General features: G+C 37.6%; 1 protein-coding gene across 1 annotated transcript in view; it reads right to left on the reverse strand.

Moving 5' to 3' along the window:
* The window catches only part of DNAH7 (dynein axonemal heavy chain 7), a 330,767-nt gene that overhangs the window by 184,286 nt on the left and 124,700 nt on the right, over window positions 1-21,781 (reverse strand). The window contains exons 19-23 of the mRNA XM_007965701.3: window positions 20,193-20,386; window positions 18,150-18,348; window positions 6,708-6,848; window positions 2,576-2,788; window positions 1,054-1,163 (exon numbers count right to left, since the gene is read on the reverse strand). Coding sequence (XP_007963892.3) covers window positions 1,054-1,163; window positions 2,576-2,788; window positions 6,708-6,848; window positions 18,150-18,348; window positions 20,193-20,386 — 857 coding nt within the window. The remainder of the gene's footprint in view (window positions 1-1,053; window positions 1,164-2,575; window positions 2,789-6,707; window positions 6,849-18,149; window positions 18,349-20,192; window positions 20,387-21,781) is intronic.

The following is a 21,781-nucleotide window of genomic DNA, read 5'->3' on the forward strand; positions in this document are numbered from 1 at the left end:
AATGTGATACCACTTTATTCCTGCAAGAATGGTCATAATTTTAAAATAAAAAAATAGATGTTGGCATGGATGTGGTGAAAAGGGAACACTTTTATACCACTGGTAGGGATGTAAACTAGTACAACCACTATGGAAAACAGTGTGGAGATTCCTTAAAGAACTAAAAGTAGATCTAACATTTGATGCAGCAATCCCACTCCTGGGTATCTACCCAGAGGAAAAGAAGTCATTGTATGGAAAAGACACTTGCACGCACATGTTTATAGCAGCACAATTCGCAATTGCAAACATATGGAACCAGCCCAAATGCCCATCAATCAACAAGTGGATAAAGAAAATGTGATGTATATCACACACACACCCCATGGAACATTACTCAGCCATAAAAAGGAAGGAAATGATAACATTCACAGCAACCTGGATGGAGCTGGAGACTGTTATTCTAAGTCAAGTAACTCAGGAATGGAAAACCAAACATCATATGTTCTCACTTATAAGTGGGAGTTAAGCTATGAGGACACAAAGGCATAAGAATGGCACAAGCGACTTTAGGGACTTGGGGAAAAGGGTGGGAGTGGGATGTGGGATAAAATATTACACATTGGGTACAGTGTATATTGCTCAGGTGATGGGTGCACCAAATCTCAGAAATCACCACTGAAGAATTTATCCATGTAACCAAACACCACCTGTTCCCCATAAACCTATTGAAATAATAAAAATATAAATTTTAAAAAGAAAATTCAGTGTTTCAAGGGAACAATAAATGACTCAAATGATCCAAGAAAAAGAAAGTTTCAGGAAGAAAGGAGGGATGGACAGTGTCAACAACAAGTGACACCTGCTAATACTTAGAGCCCTAGTATTGAGTGGAGGAAGCCAGTAGAGAAAGAGAAATGAAGACGAACCTAAGAGGAGGAAAATTAAGGGTCTAGGAAAAAATAACACAGGCTAAATTAACAGTATGGAAGACAATTTGGTATTTTAAATAAATCAGTGGTATAGGGGTCAGTGAAAGTTATTTCCAAAAGATCCTTAAATTAAAGGGTTTACCTGTAACATCTATCCGTGAGTGGTGTAATAACCAGCCTAGGGGAATTACCCAGATATTCATATCCATATCGCAAACCAGCATTGATCATTTTTGTTTCTAAATGATTTTCCTAGGATAAATGAGATAAAATAAGTTAGTTTAAACAACAAAATTGTAAATAATATGAAATCTCAAGCTCTTTAATAAGTAATAACCATAATATAGACATCTTTAAAATTCACTTTTCAGGTGTCATTTGATTCCACGGCAGAATTAAATATCTAGTTTCCATGGATGGATAATTGAAGTCACTGGTTTTAATTTTTCCCATAAAATATTTTAGTATTTGTCCCTTACCTCTTCCATATTTTTAATTATTGTGTGTTAACAATAGAGGGGATATTACTCATCATTTAACAGATGAGGAAATTGATGCTTAAAGAGAATAAGTAACTTCCCCAACGTTATACATTTGGGAATGGGAGGATCTGGTATCTGAAATGATTCCACCATCTGAGCTTCTAGCTCAGTACTAAATACACTGCCCCTCAATTTGTTTCCCAGGACGCTAGTTCTTACCTCTTCTCTCCTCCCACCCCATACTCCCCAAGACTTCCACAAAAGCCTATATGATGAAAACTATGCATCTGTCTCTGCCCACACCCAATAGGCCCTATCTTGCCCACTTTACTAACTGTTCCTGAACTGCTTGCATTCCCCATTATGATTACCATCACCATCCACCTGGATGCCCTGGCAAAAACCATGTTTCTGCCTTCTTCAATTGATCAATTAGAGGAATCTTTTTTTTTTTTTTTTTTTTTTTCTGAGACAGGGTCTCACTCTGTCGCCCAGGCTGGAGTGCAATGGCGCAATCTCGGCTCACTGCAACCTCTGCCTCCTGGGTCCAAGCAATTCTCCTACCTCAGTCCTCAAGTAGCTGGGACTACAGGCACGCCCCACCATATGCCCAGCTAATTTTTGTATTTTTAGTAGAGACGGGGTTTTACCATCTTGGCCAGGCTGGTCTTGAACTCCTGACCTCAAGTGATCTGCCTGCCTTGGCCTCCCAAAGGGCTGGGATTACAGGTGTGAGCCACCATGCCCAGCAATGAGAGGAAACATTAATGACTAAATCAGACTGAAAGAGTTTGATTCATACATCCTTTAGATGCATCAAGAACCTAAAAACACAATTTTAAACTGACTAGTCCCAACATTTTGCAGATTCAGCAAGCCTAGCAACTCGTTTAAAATGAGTAAGTTTTGATAATTACTCATGATTTTCATGTATCTATATATGTATATATGTTTATATGTAACCATACATTTGTATATAGATAAGGACACAGATATCAATACAGATGATATAGTTATCAGCAGCTTAATCTTCAAGCTAAAGAAATGTTTATTTGGGTATAGTGTGCCATCAGCAAAAGATTCCAGGTTACCGCTACTATTTCCTATGTGAGCAAGCAAACACAAATTTAAAATTACGAGCTGAAATTGCTGTGTAATGTAACATTCAGTGATATCACTTACTTGCCAATAGTACCTAAGCTGACTTAACCATTCAAAGTCAGAGTCATCACTAATATTTTTTTTTACAAGTGATGAGAGGACATCTCTAGCATGGACATCCAGTACCACAAGTGCTCCCAGAGTTACACGATTCTGCTTGGACAATTTGCCACGCACCAAAGTGACAATATCATCGATTTGTCTGTTACATGTTGTCAAGTATTGTTCAAGAGCCTGAAAGAAAATAAGATATGATTTCCCAATGTGATGAAAATTATTTTGAACAAAACATTCTGAACTAGTATATATACAGATTATTCTCTGCATTTTGATCACAACTCTCCATGTAACACAATTTAAAAATAATTTGTTTTTCTTACTACAAAGATACCAGGTGAACAAGCCCAATCAGGTATAATGGATACACGTAATTTGTGTCTACTCATTATCCTTTCCTTTTCTATTTCTTCTCTATTCTCTGTGGTTTTGTTGGAGCTATCAATCATATTGCCCACTCTCCATGGCAATATGAAGGAGGGAATGTGTGACTAAACCAGAACCAATCATAGTTCTTCCTGGGGACTGCTATATAGATTGAGAGAAAAGTGCTCTTTGCTAGGCTTGGGAGGCTGTGGATATGCCAATCTAAAGTAACTACAAGCTGTCTTCTGCTCTACAGAATAAAGCCTACCAGAGCCAACAGAGATAGAGAGCAACAACAATAGAGACAGAGACCATGGCTGGGAGTGGTGGCTCACACCTACAATCCTAGCACTTTGGGAGGCCGAGGCGGGCAGATCACCTGAGGTCAGGAGTTTGAGACCAGCCTGGCCAACATGGTGAAACCCCGTCTCTACCAAAAATATGAAAAGTTAGCCGGGTGTGGTGGCATTTGCCTATAATCCCAGCTACTGCCTCCCAGGGAGGCTGAGGCAGGAGGATAGCTTGAACCTGGGAGGTGGAGGTTGCAGCGGGCCAAGATCATGCCACTGCACTCCGGCCTATGTGACAGAGCAAGACTCCATCTCAAAAAAAAAAAAAAAAAAAAAAAAGAAAAAGAAAAAGAGAGAGAGAGAGAACAAGAGAGAGACCACAGCACAATGCAGCTCTGAGGCCCTGATTCCGACCGCTCCTGTGTAGATCCTACGAGTCCCTCTAGTACTCTCACATAAGCTTTCTGAAAGGGGTTTGAGCTTCTTGAAATATAAAGATGCTAATAAACAAAACACTGAACATTTTAGTTTATAATAAGCTAATGCCAGTTCTGAAGACGGCTTGCTTCTCTTTTCTGATGGGTAAATCTAATGAGTAAGTTAAAAAAGAAAAGAGGACTTACGACAAAAATAAAATTACAGTCAACAAAAACCACTGTGCTTAAGAGAAGTATCAATATGCTCCAGTGGCTGCTTTTCCTACTTTAAAAACATGTAATAACACTGTACACCAAGGAGTTTATTTCACTCTGTTACAGCCATTGCTAAGTGGCAGCAAGGAAGCTGAAAGTGAGGGTTCCCAAGAATGAGAAGAAGTTTAAAAGACAGAGATGAGGACTGCAAGTTGTTTCTCCAAGGGGCACTTTTCTTGTTTCCTGAAATACTTCATCTTTTTTTATTATTATTTTTAAGAAGGATCATTCTTCAAAGGTTTGGTGCCTAAACACTATTTCATTTCTATATGGTTAATTTGCTATTAATTTACTTCTTCAGTAGCAAAAAATAAACTTCTGTCCCACCCATGTTCAACCACAAGCAGGGAGATCCCAGGAGGCTGCATGTCCCTTGGTGGCCCACCTTGGAGAAATCCCTCTGAGTGTGGTGGTTGGTGAGTGGTAGCTTAAAAGTAGAAAGACAAAATGAATTCTCTGGACTCACTGAGGAAAAAAGAAAAATACACATGGGGAGAGACATCCAAGGGCCCAAAAGGAAACCCAGGGGCTTACTGCTATTAGGGATACTCTTATGCCCCAGTGCCCTGCTTTTCACAAAGAAAGACCTTTTCCTGAAAACTCTTGACTTCCTGTCCCATACCCTATTCCTTCTTGTAGAGGAGATGTAGGTGACCTGTTGGTAAGTTGGAGCAAATTAAACATGTGTCACTCAGTCCCTTACTCTTTGGAATCTGTCTGTCTACAGAGAACATGCATCCTTCTCAAAACCCTGTTCAACAATACCTTAAAGTTAAAGACATTTCAAATTCCATGTCAAAAACGTATTTAAAAACCATGATTTTATTTTTATTTATTTATTATTTATTTATTTATTTTATTATACTTTAAGTTCTAGGGTACATGTGTACAACGTGCAGGCTTGTTACATGTGTATACATGTTCCATGTTGGTGTGCTGCACCCACTAACTTGTCATTTACATTAGCTATATCTCCTAATGCTATCCCTCCGCCCAACCCCCTCCCCACAATAGGCCCCGGTGTGTGATGTTCCCCTTTCCGTGTCCAAGTGGTCTCATTGTTCAATTCCCACCTATGAGTGAGAACATGCAGTGTTTGGTTTTCTGTTCTTGTGATAGTTTGCTGAGAATGATGGTTTCCAGCTGCATCCATGTCCCTACAAAGGACACGAACTCATCCTTTGTAGGCTGCATAGTATTCCATGGTGTATATGTGCCACATTTTCTTAATCCAGTCTGTCACTGATGGACATTTGGGTTGATTCCAAGTCTTTGCTATTGTGAATAGTGTCACAATAAACATACGTATGCATGTGTCTTTATAGCAGCATGATTTATAATCCTTTGGGTATATACCCAGTAAAGGGATGGCTGGGTCAAATGGTATTTCTAGTTCTAGATCCTTGAGGAATCACCACACTGTTTTCCACAATGGTTGAACTAGTTTACAGTCCCACCAACAGTGTAAAAGTGTTCCTATTTCTCCACATCCTCTCCAGCACTTGTCGTTTCCTAACTTTTTAATGATAACCACTCTAACTGGTGTGAGATGGTATCTCATTGTGGTTTTGACTGCATTTCTCTGATGACCAGTGATGATGAGCATTTTTTCATGTGTCTGTTGGCTACAAAAATGTCTTCTTTTGAGAAGTGTCTGTTCATATCCTTTGCCCACTTTCTGATGGGGTTGTTTTTTTCTTGTAAATTTGTTTGAGTTCTTTGTAGGTTCTGGATATTAGCCCTTTGTCAGATGAGTAGATTGCAAAAATTTTCTCCCATTCTGTAGGTTGTCTGCTCACTCTGATGGTAGTTTCTTTTGCTGTGCAGAAGCTCTTTAGTTTAATTGGATCCCATTTGTTAATTTTGGCTTTTGTTGCCATTGCTTTTGGTGTTTTAGACATGAAGTTCTTGCCCATGCCTATGTCCTGAATGGTATTGTCTAGGTTTTCTTCTCGGGTTTTTATAGTTTTAGGTCTAACGTTTAAGTCTCTAATCCATCTTGAATTAATTTTCATATAAGGAGTAAGGACAGGATCCAGTTTCAGCTTTCTACTTACGGCTAGCCATAAAAATCACGATTTTAAACTACAGATCTATAACTACTAGGTTCCAGTAGACCCCTCAGTCAACTGAAAGTTGAGTCACTTAAAATCCTGTCTCAATGATAGAACTGTTACAATGAATGTAATTTTAGTTTTTCATTAACAATTACAATCTAATTTATGTTAAATTAATATATCCAATTATATTATTTACATATTTAATACTAAGCATCACTTAAAATATTCATAATTATTATGTATTCAAAATCAATACATTAGAAATAAAAACAGTCACATTAAGTCAACCGGAGCCTTATCTATATAGGGTAGTTTTACTCAAGGTATAAAAGAGAATACTGTTACTTTATTTCCTGCTAATCTTTATGAGTTTCTTAGTCCTATTATCACTCTATTTTTAAAGGCATAAAAATGTGTATAATAACAAGATTGAGGTTCAAGTATCATTGACTTTTATATGCTGTGAATAAACATGATTTAAAGAATAATTTTGAAATTATTGGTATAAATTTTTCCTACATATTTGTTATGTGCAATTTTTATTTTAAAAATCAGTAATTTGGCTTGCAGCATAAAGTAGATTTTTAAGTGAATTGTATTTATTTCAGTTTTTAAAATAAGTGTATTCTGGCAATAATAAACTATTGAAAAAATGCTTAAAAAAATCTGAGGGTTAATAAAAGCTTACCTTTATCCCCACTGGAATAGCTGTTTGTACTTCTTTTGTCCAAAAGATTTGGGATACACAGAGAACAGTCTGTCCAGGCCAATCCCTTACCCAGTTAATTCGTTCATCTTTTGTATAGGCAAAAATTGCATCTCCAATTACCTAATCAAAAAAGAATATGCTAAATATTAACCATTTCCTGAACAAGTTATACAACTGAGAGTTAAACTCCTAAACTAGATTAACTCATACTGCTCAATTTTTTACAACATTCTTAGACATTTATGCAAGACTCACTTAAACCATATGATTGTAACTATTTATATTCAAGTTTAATCACATTCCTGTGAGCAAGGCAAACATATTATATAACATTTTATTTTCGTGATGTACTATCAATTTGTGTGAACCACATGGTATCAAATATTCATTTGAACAATTTTAGCCAAAGACATCCTAGATACATTTGGATTGAACAAGCATGAGCAATTTTATTGCAAAATACAAATTCAAATAATTCCAAAATGAGATCCATCAAATTTACAGATGATTTTCTTTTAATTTAATCTGATCTCCACTCAGCCATATGCATGTATCCATGCACACCTGGGCATCGCACAATCTTTCTCAAGTTACTCCTGTGTTTCCAGGCCTCACTCCCTCTCAATCCTGTAGTTTGAAGCCCAAGGCAATGACGACAAAGACAGATGTACAATTCATTCATGGAGAGTTGAGGGCTGTAAAGTCAGGAAGTCTAATTTTGTACTTCACTACCTATGTTTGGTGGACTGATACATCTACTTTTCTACCAGTCATCGGTGGGAAACACACTAGTCTGTTACATTCATCAACCAGAAATAGTGATGTCTGTGAGGTGGTATGTACTTTAATGTTTGAATTGCAGAAGAGATTTCTTAGATTTTTGTGAGAAATATCTCAGGATGGTTAAACCATTCTGGATTTCTAGTCTTGCTGGGATATTTATAGAATGGAACAATGATAAAGGGCAGAGTGCTGGGTATTGATAATAAAGACATTTTTAAGAGCAGAAGCAGCCACGGAAAGGGCAGGTAAAAATGGACACCTGGGGGATGACAGAAGCAAAATAAATAAATAAATAAATAAAATAGAAAGGTGCAGCAGAGAAATGCCAAGAAGATGGAGTAAAAATGTGCTCTAAGAGGACACTGTGGGGAGAACAAGAGAAAGACATTGAAATCTGGATCACAAAAAGGGATTTCTATATAGTTAGATGAGGAGAAATATGATTATATAAAGCTCCACAATATTATAAGTAAAGTCTATTATTATATCTATGTTTACCATATTATATATGATATAGATATATAGAATAATATATATATGTAGTAGCCTTTCAAGCATGCAAATACACATAGCACAACATAGTAACACACATATCTCCTATTTGTAGAGTTGTATACTGCACTTGCTTGCATATTTTGTCAACACAAACTTACACGGGAAGATTTTTAAAAGATACTTATTTTCTACATCACTTTTTTTAAACTTTATTTTTTGTATTTTTCAACTTTTATTTTAGATAGAAGGGTATATGTGCAGGTTTGTTACATGGGTGTATCGCAACCAGGTACTGAGCATAGTACCCAATAGTAAGTTTTTAACCCTATGCTCCCCTTTCTTCTCTCCCCATCTAGAGGTCTACAGTATCTATTGTTGCCATGTTTATGTACATGTGTGCTCAAAGTTTAGCTCCCACTTATAAGTGAAAACATGAGGTATTTGGTTTTCTGTTCCAGTGTTAATTTGTTTAGGATTAAGGCCTCCAGCTCCATCTATGTTGCTACAAAGGACATGATTCTATTCTTTTTTATGCCTGCATATCTTATACAACTTCTTGCCACCCTATGTTAATGCTCTGAAATGGCAACTAAAATATTTTCTCCAAGTATTTAGACAATCAAAATTAAAATAGTTGAAATATTACCAGATATACATAAAATAATGACTTATTACTCTATACTACATCAATTAGCAAATCATATAAGACAATTCAATGCTGCTAAAGAGTGACCGAAGTGGAATGTATTAATATTGCTAATGGCTTCAAAAACAGTAATGCTATTTCTCAATATTTGTCAAGGCCTATGAAAACGCATCTTCTTTGGCCCAGTAAACCTATACATGGGACGTTATCATACAAAAATTAAAATTCAAAAACACCAGATATAAGCATAAGTACATTCACTGTAATATAACTCATAATAGGGAAAAAATCAGACCTGTCCAAAAGATTTTACATTTTCTGGAAAATAATGTGTAGGCAAGCATTAAAGCCATATTTAAGAGAAAGAAACATTAAGAAGAGAAAGAAACAGTGGTAACATTGAACATCTAGATTCCAATGAATTTTTCCAACACATTTGTGGGAGAGTCTGACACATTAATTTAAATATTAATTAACTGGAAGTCCTAGACAGAGCCATCAGGCAAGAGAAGGAAATAAAAGGTGTCCAAATAGGAAAAGAAGAACTCAATCAATCTCTCTGTACCGGCAATATGATTCTATACCTAGACAACCTTAAAGGCCCCATCAAAAGACTCCTGAAGCTGATAAATGACTTCAGTAAAGTTTCAGGAAATAAAATTGATGTACAAAATTGGTAACATTTCTATACCCCAATAATGTTCAAGCTGAGAGCCAAATCAAGAATGCAATCCCATTCACAATAGCCACACAAAAAAATAAAATACCTAGGAATTCATCTAACCAAGGAGGTGAAAGATCTCTACAAGGAGAACTACAAAACACTACTGAAAGAAATCACAGATGACACGAACAAATAGAAAGATATTCCATGCTCATGGATTAGAAAAATCAGTATCATTAAAATGGTCATATTGGTGGTTCCAAGATGGCTGAATAGGAACAGCTCTAGTCTACAGTTCCCAGCATGAGCAACACAGAAGATGAGTGATTTCTGCATTTCCAACTGAGGTACCAGGTTCATCTCACTGGGGCTTGTTAGACAGTGGGTGTAGGACAGTGGGTGCAGCCCACTGAGTGTGAGCCGAAGCAGGGTGAGGCATTGCCTCACCCGGGAAGCGCAAGAGGTTGGGAATTCCCTTTTGTAGCCAAGGGAAGCTGTGACAGATGGCACCTGGAAAATTGGGTCACTCCCACCCTAATACTGTGCTTTTCCAATGGTCTTAGCAAACAGTACACCAGGAGATTACATCTCACGCCTGGCTCGGAGGGTCCCACGCCCACGAAGCCTTGCTCATTGCTAGCACAGCAGTCTGGGATCCAACAGCAAGGCAGCAGCAAGGCTCGGGGAGGGGCGCGCGCCATTGCTGAGGCTTGAGTAGGTAAACAAAGCAGCCACAAAGCTTGAACTGGGTGGAGCCCACCACAGCTCAAGGAGGCATGCCTGCCTTTGTAGACTTCACCTCTGGGGGCAGGGCATAGCCGAACAAAAGGCAGCAGAAACCTCTGCAGACTTAAATGTCCCTATCTGACAGCTTGGAAGAGAGTAGTGGTTCTCCCAGCACGGAGTTTGAGATCTGAGAACCGACAGACTGCCTCCTCAAGTGGGTCCCTGACCCCCAAGTAGCCTAACTGGGAGGCACCCATCAGTAGGGGCAGACTGACACCTCACATGGCCAGGTACCCCTCTGAGACGAAGCTTCTAGAGGAACGATTAGGCAGCAACGTTTACTGTTCAGCAATATTCGCTGTTCTGCAGCCTCCGCTGCTGATACCCAGGCAAACAGGGTTGGGAGTGGACCTCAAGCAAACTCCAACAGACTTGCAGCTGAGGGTCCTGACTGTTAGAAGGAAAACTAACAAACAGAAAGGACATCCACACCAAAACTCCATCTGTACGTCACCATCATCAAAGACCAAGGTAGATAAAACCATAAAGATGGGGAAAAACAGTGCAGAAAAGCTGAAAATTCTCAATATCAGAGCACCCCTCCCCCTCCTTGCCAGCAACGGAACAAAGCTGGATGGAGAATGACTTTGATAAGTTGAGAGAACAAGGCTTCAGAGGATCAAACTTCTCTGAGCTAAAGGAGGAAGTTCAAACCCATTGCAAAGAAGCCAAAAACCTTGAAAAAAGATTAGATGAATGGCTAACTAGAATAACCAGTGTAGAGAAGTCCTTAAATGACCTGATGGAGCTGAAAACTGTGGCACGAGAACTACATGACGAATGCACAAGCTTCAGTAGCCAATTCGATCAACTGGAAGAAACAGTATCAGTGATTGAAGATCAAATGAATGAAATGAAGCGAGAAGAGAAATTTAGAGAAAAAAGAGTAAAAAGAAAGGAACAAAGCCTCCAAGAAATATGGGACTATGTGAAAAGACCAAATCTATGTCTGATTAGTGTATCTGAAAGTGATGGGGAGAATGGAACGAAGTTGGAAAACACTCTGCAGGATATTATCCAGGAGAATCTCCCCCATCTACCAAGGCAAGCCAACATTCAAATTCAGGAAATACAGAGAAGGCCATAAAGATACTCCTTGAGAGAAGCAACTCCAAGACACATAACTGTCAGATTCACCAAAGTTGAAATGAAGGAAAAAAATGTTAGGGCAGCCAGAGGGAAAGGTTGGGTTACCCATAAAGAGAAGCCCATCAGACTAACAGTAGATCTCTCGGCAGAAACTCTACAAGTCAGAAGAGAATGGGGGCCAATATTCAACATTCTTGAACAAAAGAATTTTCAACCCAGAATTTCATATCCAGACAAACTAAGCTTCATAAGTGAAGGAAAAATAAAATTCTTTTATCAAATGCCAAGAGATTTTGTCACCACCAGGCTTGCCTTACTAGAGCTCCTGAAGGAAGCACTAAACATGAAAAGGAACAACTGGTACCAGCCACTGCAAAAACATGCCAAATTGTAAAGACCATCGATGCTAGGAAGAAACTGCATCAACTAATGAGCAAAATCACCAGCTAACATCATAATGACAGGATCAAGTTCACACATAATAATATTAACCTTAAATGTAAATGGGCTAAATGTTCCAATAAAAGATACAGACTGGCAAATTGGATAAAGAGTCAAGGACCTATCACTTTGATGTATTCAGGAGACCCATCTCATGTGCAGAGACACACATAGGCTCAAAATAAAGGGATGGAGGAAGATCTACCAAGCAAATGGAAAACAAAAAAAGGCAGAGGTTGCAATCCTAGTCTCTGATAAAACAGACTTTAAACCAACAAAGATCAAAAGAGATGAAGAAGGCCATTACATAATGGTAAAGGGATCAATTCAACAAGAAGAGCTAACTATCCTAAATATATATGTACCCAACACAGGAGCAACCAGCTGCATAAAGCAAGCCCTTAAAGACTTACAAAGAGACTTAGACTTCCACACAATAATGATGGGAGACTTTAACACCCCACTGTCAACATTAGACAGATCAATGAGACAGAAAGTTAACAAGGATATCCAGGAATTGAACCTCAGCTCTGCACCAAGTGGACCTAACAGACGTCTACAGAAATCTCCACCACAAATCAACAGAATATACATTCTGTCAGCACCAATCACACTTACTCCAAAATTGACCACATAGTTGGAAGTAAAGCACTCCTCCGCAAATGTAAAAGAACAGAAATTATAACAAACTGTCTCTCAGACCACAGTGCAATCAAACTAGAACTCAGGATTAAGAAACTCAATCAAAACCGCTCAACTACATGGAAACTGAACAACCTATTCCTGAATAATTTCTGGGTACATAACAAAATGAAGGCAGAAATAAAGATGTTCTTTGAAACCAATGAGAACAAAGATACAACATACCAGAATCTCTGGGACACATTTAAAGCAGTAGAGGGAAATTTATACCACAAAATGCCCACAAGAGAAAGTAGGAAAGATCCAAAATTGACACCCTAACATCACAATTAAAAGAACTAGAGAAGCAAGAGCAAACACATTCAAAAGCTAGCAGAAGGCAAGAAATAACTAAGATCAGAGCAGAACTGAAGGAGATAGAGACACAAAAAAAAAACCCCAAAAATCAATGAATCCAGGAGCTGGTTTTTTGAAAAGATCAACAAAATTGATAGACTGTTAGCAAGACTATTAAGAAGAAAAGAGAGAAAAATCAAATAGATGCAATAAAAAATGATAAGGGGGATATCACCACCAATCCCACAGAAACACAAACTACCATCAGAGAATACTATAAACACCTCTACGAAAATAAACTAGAAAACCTAGAAGAAATGGATAATTTCCTGGACGCATACACCCTCCCAAGACTAAAGCAGGAAGAAGTTGAATCCCTGAATAGACCAATAGCAGGCTCTGAAATTGAGGCAATAATTAATAGCCTACCAACCAAAAAAAGTCCAGGACCAGACAGATACACAGCCGAATTCTAGCAGAGGCACAAGGAGGAGCTGAAACTATCCCAATCAATAGAAATAGAGGGAATCCTCCCTAACTCATTTTATGAGGCCAGCATCATCCTGATACCAAAGCCTAGCAGAGATACAACAAAAAAAAAGAGAATTGTAGACCAATATCCCTGATGAACATTGATGCAAAAATCCTCAATAAAATACTGGCAAAATGAATCCAGCAGCACATCAAAAAGCATATCCACCTTGATCAAATGGGCTTCATCCCTGGGATGCAAGGCTGGTTCAACATACACAAATCAGTAAACATAATCCATCATATAAACAGAACCAAAGACAAAAACACCACATTATCTCAATAGATGCAGAAAAGGCCTTTGACAAAATTCAACAGCCCTTCATGCTAAAAACTCTCAATAAATTCGGTATTGATGGAACATATCTCAAAATAATAAGAGCTATTTATGACAAACCCATAGCCAATAGCATACTGAATGGGCAAAACCTGGAAGCATTCCCCTTGAAAACTGGCACAAGACAGGCTTGCCCTCTCTCACCACTCCTATTCAACATAGTGTTGGAAGTTCTGGCCATGGCAATCAGGCAAGAGAAAGAAATAAAGGGTTTTCAATTAGGAAAAGAAGAAGTTAAATTGTCCCTGTTTGCAGATGACATGATTGTATATTTAGAAAACCCCATCATCTCAGCCCAAAATCTCCTTAAGCTGATAAGCAACTTCAGCAAAGTCTCAGGATACAAAATCGATGTGCAAAAATCACAAGCATTCCTATACACCAATAACAGACAAACAGAGAGCCAAATCATGAGTGAACTCCCATTCACAATAGCTTCAAAGAGAATAAAATACCTAGGAATCCAACTTACAAGGGATGTGAAGGACCTCTTCAAGGAGAACTAAAAATCACTGCTCAGTGAAATAAAAGAGGACACAAACAAATGGAAGAACATACCATGCTCACGGAAAGGAAGAATCAATATCATGAAAATGGTCATATTGCCCAAGGTAATTTATAGATTCAATGCCATCCCCATTAAGCTACCAATGACTTTCTTCACAGAATTGGAAAAAACTCCTTTAAAGTTCATGTGGAACCAAAAAAGAGCCCGCATTACCAAGTCAATCCTAAGCCAAAAGAACAAAGCTGGAGGCATCATGCTACCTGACTTCAAATTATACTACAAGGCTACAGTAACCAAAACAGCATGGTACTGGTATCAAAACAGAGACATAGACCAATGGAACAGAACAGAGTCCTCAGAAATAATACCACACATCTACAACCATCTGATCTTTGACAAACCTGACAAAAACAAGAAATGGGGAAAATGGGGAAAGAATTTGCTATTTAACAAATGGTGCTAGGAAAACTGGCTAGCCATATGTAGAAAGCTGAAACTGGATCCCTTCCTTATACCTTATACAAAAATTAATTCAAGATGGATTAAAGACTTAAATGTTAGACCTAAAACCATAAAAACCCTAGAAGAAAACCTAGGCAATACCATTCAGGATATAGGCATGGGCAAGGACTTCATGTCTAAAACACCAAAAGCAATGGCAACAAAAGCCAAAATTGACAAATGGGATCTAATTAAAGTAAAGAGCTTCTGCACAGCAAAAGAAACTACCATCTGAGTGAACAAGCAACCTACAGAATGGGAGAAAATCTTTGCAATCTACTCATCTGACAAAGGGGCTAATATCCAGAACCTACAAAGAACTCAAACAAATTTACAAGAAAAAAAAAAACCCTCAAAAGGTGGGCAAAAGATATGAACAGACACTTCTCAAAAGAAGACATTTATGCAGCCAACAGACACATGAAAAAATGCTCATCATCACTGGCCATCAGAGAAATTCAAATCAAAACCACAATGAGATACCATCTCACACCAGTTAGAATGGTGATCACTAAAAAGTCAGGAAACAACAGGTGCTGGACAGGATGTGGAAAAACAGGAACACTTTTACGCTGGTGGGACTGTAACTAGTTCAACCATGTGGAAAACAGTGTGGTGATTCCTCAAGGATCTAGAACTAGAAATACCATTTGACCCAGTCATCCCATTACTGGGTATATACCCAAAGGATTGTAAGTCGTGCTGCTATAAAGACACACGCACACGTATGTTTATTGTGGCACTATTCACAATAGCAAAGACTTGGAACCAACCGACGTGTCCATCAATGATAGACTGGATTAAGAAAATTTGGCAAATATACACCATGGAATACTATGCAGTCACATAAAAGGATGAGTTCATGTCCTTTGTAGGGACATGGATGAAGCTGGAAACCATCATTCTCAGCAAACTATCGCAAGGACAAAAAACCAAATACTGCATGTTCTCACTCATAGGTGGGAATTGAACACTGAGAACACTTGGACTCAGGAAGGGGAACATTGCACACCAGGGCCTGTCATGGGGTGGCGGGGGGAGGGATAGCATTGGGAGATATACCTAATGTAAATGACGAGTTAATGGTTGCAGCACACCAACATGGCACATTTGTACATATGTAACAAACCTGCATGTTGTGCACATGTACCCTAGAACTTGAAGTATAATAATAATTAAAAAATGGTCATACTGCCCAAAGCAACCTACAGATTCAACACTATTCCTATCAAGCTACCAACATCATTTTTCACAGAACTAGAAAAAAACATTTGAAAATTCACATGGAACCACAAGAGCCTGAATAGTCAAAGAAATTCTAAGCAAAAAGAATGAAGCCAGAAGCATTACATCAGTCAACTTCAAAGTATACTATAAGGCTATCATATCCAACACAGCATTGTATGTATACAAAAACAGGCACACAGACTAATGGAACAGAATAGGGAGCCCAGAAATAAAGGTGCACACCTATACCCACCTCCTCTTTGACAAAGTCAACAAAAATAAGTAATGGAGAAAGGACTCTCTAGTCAATAAATGGTGCTTAAATAGCTGGCTAGCCATATGAAGAAGAATGAAACTTTACCCCCTAACTTTCATCATATACAAAAATTAACTCAAGATGGATTCATATTTAAATGTAAGACTTCAAACTATAAGAATCCTAGAAGAAAACCTAAGACACACCATTCTAGACATTGGCCTTGGGAAAGAACGTATGACTAAATTCTCAAAAGCATTTGCAACAAAAACAAAAATCGACAAGTGGGACCTAATTATACTAAAGAGTTTTGGCACAGCAAAAGAAACTATCAACAGAGTAAATAGACAACCTATAGACTGTGAGAAAACATTCACAAACTATGTATCTGACCAAGGTCTAATATCCAGATTCTATAAGGAACTTAAACAATTGAACAAGCAAAAAACAAATAACCCCACTAAAAAATGGACAGCAGGCCAGGTGCCGTGGCTTACGCCTGTAATCCCAGCAATTTGGGAGGTAAAGACAGGCGGATCACAAGGTCAAGAGATCGAGACCATCCTGGCCAACATGGTGAAAACTCCATCTCTTCTAAAATTACAAAAATTAGTTGGGCGTGGTGGCGCATGCCTGTAGTCCTAGTTACTCAGGAGGCTGAGGCAGGAGAATTGCTTAAATCTGGGAGGTGAAGGTTGCAGTGAAACGAGATTGCACCACTGCACTCCAGCCTGGTGACAGAGTGAGACTCCATCTCAAAAAGAAAAGAAAAGAAAATGGGCAGCAGACATGATGAGATACCATCTCACCCCACTCAGAATGACTATTACTAAAAAGTCAAAAAACAAAAAATGCTGCTAACGCTGCAGAGGAAAGGGAATGCTTATACATTATTGGTGGGATTGTAAATTAGTTCAGCCACTGTGGAAAGCAGTTTGGAGATTTCTCAAAGAACTTAGAACTACCATTCAACCTAGCAACCCCATTACTGAGTACATATCCAAAAGAAAATAAATTGTTCTACCAAAAAAGACACATATACTCATATGTTCACTGGAGCAGTATTAAAAATAGCAAAGACATGGAATCAACCTAGGTGCCATCAATGGTGGACTGGATTAAGAAAATGTGGTAAATATACACCATATAATACTATGCAGCCACAAAAATAACGAAATTATGTTCTTTGCAGCAACATGGATGCAGCTGGAGACCATTATCCTAAATGAATTAACACAGGAACAGAAAATCAAATACACATGTTCCCACTTACAGGTAAGTGGAAACTCAGCCTTAGGTACTCATGGTCATAGATGGGAATGGCAACAATAGACACTGGGGACTACCACAAGGAGGAGGAAGAGGGGGCACAGTGTTGATATACTAACTATTGGGTACTATGCTCAGTACCTGGGTGATGGGATCAATTACTTCCCAAACCTCAGAATCACACTATATATATGTAACAAACCTGCACATGTACCTCTGAATCTAAAAGTTGATATTAAAAAATAATTTAAATTAACTAATTATACTCCCTTTCTGTTCCTTTGCTCCATCATGATTTTTATTCTTGACTAAAAACTTGAATGCTAAGCTCACATTATAGTAAAAAAAAAAAACGGAGTGCTCAATCTTTATTTATTGGTGTGCCTTGAAATTCTCTATTAGTAAAAATAATCACAAATGATTGAGCTGACAGTACGTTTTATGAAATGTGAAAAATATGAAGTTGCTATTAATTGTAGGAAGTATACATAATTTTCTAACATTTTGTATGCATTTCATACATATACTGAACAAAAAGATTCATACATGTCAAAGAGATTGATGTGATCATGTACAGAGGTGCTTCCAAGGCAAGACTAAAGATAGGTTGCATAGAACAAAGTGTATCTAATTAATGATGAAAGCACTAGCATGTGGCCGCAAGAAATGAGCAGATGCATTACTCAAACCCAAGTGTTCTGTAGTATGGATGGTATTTTGTTCCACTTTTCTAATGAGTCACTACAAAATTACTATCATAGACTATCTCTTTGCCTTCAAGTTATCTATCACATTTGAATGGTAATTCCATGCCTCCATTTCTGTTTCAGTAACAGTACAAAATAGTATATTTCTAATAACATTCATATTCTAGCATCCTTTTCTAAAAATCGTAAGTATAATCGGCTACCTTGTGGATGGAGTTAATCATAACTCTCTCTAATTCAACCAACCACTTCTCCACTTGACCTCTGGCTTTGGCTGTTGAAATGATCTCTATGAGTTCCACAACCTCTCCTTCGCTGCTCTTCATGTGAGTAATGTCTAAAGTTTCTGTAAATTCTACCTTTGCAATTCCTTCAAAACATTTCTTCAAGTGGGGTTGCACCCTGTCAGGAAAAATATTTTTAAGAGAATTAACCAAGTTAAAACAATTCCTTACATTCCAGTGTTCCTCATGCAGCAATCTTCGTTTAAAGTTCATAAATGTGTAGTGTGAGACCTGTGCTAGGTGCTGCTGGGAATGAAATGCTGTGCAAAAACCAGAAACCCCCAAAACAAACAAACAAAAAAACACAAGCTCTGCCTACCTGGATTATATAGTCCATGGAGATGTCAGTATTAACTGAATAATCACAAAACATCTGTAAAATTACAATTACAGTAAGAGCTACAGAGACAACCACAAGGCTTTGTCTTCAATAGAACGAATTAAAAGATGCTAAAGGTAACAAAAGGAGAAAACCAATCTTGACTAACAGATAAATACATGAATCTGAAGAATCTTCAAATGCACAAAAGTAGTCATTTCAACTGGGATCTTCAGAGACTGCTTGAAAATTGTGGACTACCGTTAGTAACTTAGGTACTTTACAGTTTACTAAGTCAACTGCATTGACAGTATCCAACTATCAGTCTATTCAATGTAATACAGATGGGACTGACACAACTCTTCATTTTTGGCACACTACCAATAACCCGTCGCATTCATCTTTCAAATGGGGAAAAAGAAGCAGAGTATAAAAACTCAGATAGAAATCTGAGCCTAAATTTACCTTTTGTTTAGATTACATATCCCCTACTTTGAAGGCACAAGATACAAAATTAACAAATTTGCTTAACAAATATCTATTCACTGTTTACTTTATATCAGATGGTCTTCTAAGGATTGAGCAGTGGGAAAAAAACAGTCAAAAAATCTCTACCATGGTGGAGCTTATATTCTGCTAGAGGAAGACATGCCGTTAACAAATAGGTAAATTATAGAGTATGCCAGATGATAACAAGTATGCAGACGGAAAATGAGGCAAGGAAAATAAGTCCAGGAAAGAGGGCAAGTTGAGCATGGAGGGAGCTGCCTCTTTAAATATGGTGGTCAGGGAGGACCTCCCTGAATAACAGATGTTTAGGCAGAGTTCCACAAAGACTTACAGGAGGTAAAGGAAGAAGTGTGATGGACATTTGGGTAAGGAGCATCCCAGGCAAGGGAACAGTACACTGAAAAAGGAGGCTGCCCCTTTTACTGGGGAATTGCAAAAAAACTGGTGGACTGCAGGCAGAGTGAGCAAGAAGACTAGTAGGTGATGAATAGGAAGGATAACAGGGGAAAGATAATCTGTGTGGGACATCACAAACCATCGTGAGGGCACTGGCTTTTATTCTGAGTGTGCTGTGAAAGAGTCGTGTTCTGAAAAATCTGTAAGATGTGGTAAGTTAAGAAATCTGGCCAGGCGCGGTGGCCCACACCTGTAATCCCAGCACTTTGGGAGGCTGAGGCGGGTGGATCACTGGAGGTCAGGAGTTCAAGACCAGCCTGGCCAACTTGGTGAAACCCCCGTCTCTACTAAAAATACCAAAATTAGCTGGGCATGGTGGCACATGCCTGTAATCCCAGCTTCTCCAGAAGCTGAGGCAGGAGAATTACTTGAACCTGGAAGGCGGAGGTTGCAGTGAGCCAAGGTGGCGCCATTGCACTCCGGCCTGGGAAAGAAGAGTGAAACTCCATCTCAAAAACAAACAAACAAACAAACAAAAGAAAACGACTCCATGGTTCATTCAGTGATACTACTTACATTTTTAATAATTATCCAAAGTTGATTATACAATACTTGGAACATTCTTGTAGAAAAATTATTATATAAACATGATTATATATATTTATGTTCTACTTTGTTCTAAAAATTAAGTTTAAGTAGATAAATTTAGTCATGTATTCTGCATGTAAATTACTTACCTAGTGGGGTCTTTAGTCTCAGATAGTATCTCAAGAAGTTCATCATTGGACAAAAAAAAGAATCTGGGGAAAAAGAGGCGTTTCTTTTCCAAATATTCATTAAGTCCTTTAAGAATGAGCTCTAAAAGTTCATTAGACTTTTTCAGCCTTTCCAGCATTCTGTCAATGGTTACAACTGTCAAAACATGTTTATCCTAAAAATAAAAATAAAACACACTCAATTCAAAAATATTAGATACTAACTTTATTTATATTCATATTGTATTTGAGATTATATGTTTGTAATCAAACAAAGGTTTTATAAATTTTAAGGGGAGTATGTGTTTTTTAAAAGTAGTCCTGCATGTTCTAAGTCTACTTGGCCTCTCTTTGATTCTATAAAAGTCACATCGATTTAATCCTCAGCCCTGTTCATAATTTCTCACTCTAAGTTGAGAAGTGTAAGAAACAGAAAACGAGTGAGAGAGAGAACACTGTCTGAACTCACAAGAAGGACAGTGGAAACAAACTGGTATGAGATATTTTCTTTTGTCTTTTATTCTTTGAGGAAAAGAATTCTAAACAGTAAGTCATGATTATAACTATTATTTTGAATTTTGTTATGAATAATAATAAAATAACAGAATCCCTGTTTTATAACTATAGAGAAAAAAGTAAGGGTTGAGGAAAGAAAGAAGAAAGGTTTCTAAGATCTTACACTATAAACAATGACCCCTGAAACTACTTTATAACACTTCTTGCTGAAGGACTCAAGTTCAAGGTGTGCTCTTCCTGAACTCTCTAAAGACAGACTGTTCCACCTTTAAGGCAAGGTGAACATTCTCACTAGAAAGTGTTACTGTGAGCTGTTTGCTTTACAGTGATTCAAACACAATCAAATATTTTTAAAAGAGCTTTCTTTTATCCTGTGTATTCAAAATAAGAATTATAACCAAAAGCTGATCTTAAAGAACTCATATTTTTAAAAAAGTAAATAGAGTTTATGGATTTCTCAAAATATCCACACAGTAACCACTGAGTTTATGAAAATCTTTAGAAATGCATATAAAAATACAGCCTAGATATAGTTGAAATAGAATTATTTTTACTTTTTTTTCTGTAACACATGGTTGATGTCATCTGGGTCTATTCTTGGTCTTATAATTCCAAAGTCAGTGTTCACTATTGACACCATTGACAATGTAAGGAAAGTTCTTTACTGAATAAGCTTGAAGGTGTTGAAAAAAGCAAAAAAGGTGCTAACACAATAGAGATTTCAATCGTCAAGTAGCACATCTCATGAAAACACACCAGACATTTATTAATGTAACAGGGCATTTTAGAAAATTTATATGAAATTAAATCAAGAGAATATTACTAAAAACTAAATATTAAATTTCAAGATTAACTAATTAGATATTTTTGGTATTTAGCCATGACTGAGAGATAACAAAAAATGTAAGCAGTAAATTTTTTCATATAGGAATTTTATTCAATTGCAGGAGTCTCTAAAGTATGTTTTTGTTAACATACTTTGAATGTGTCTGAAAAGGAAAGATACAATTTTCTGCTTTTTTTGGATTATAACAATGCAATTTAGAAACAGCAAT

The sequence above is a fragment of the Chlorocebus sabaeus genome, chromosome 10 (assembly GCF_047675955.1).
Source record: "Chlorocebus sabaeus isolate Y175 chromosome 10, mChlSab1.0.hap1, whole genome shotgun sequence".
NCBI lineage: Eukaryota > Metazoa > Chordata > Mammalia > Primates > Cercopithecidae > Chlorocebus > Chlorocebus sabaeus.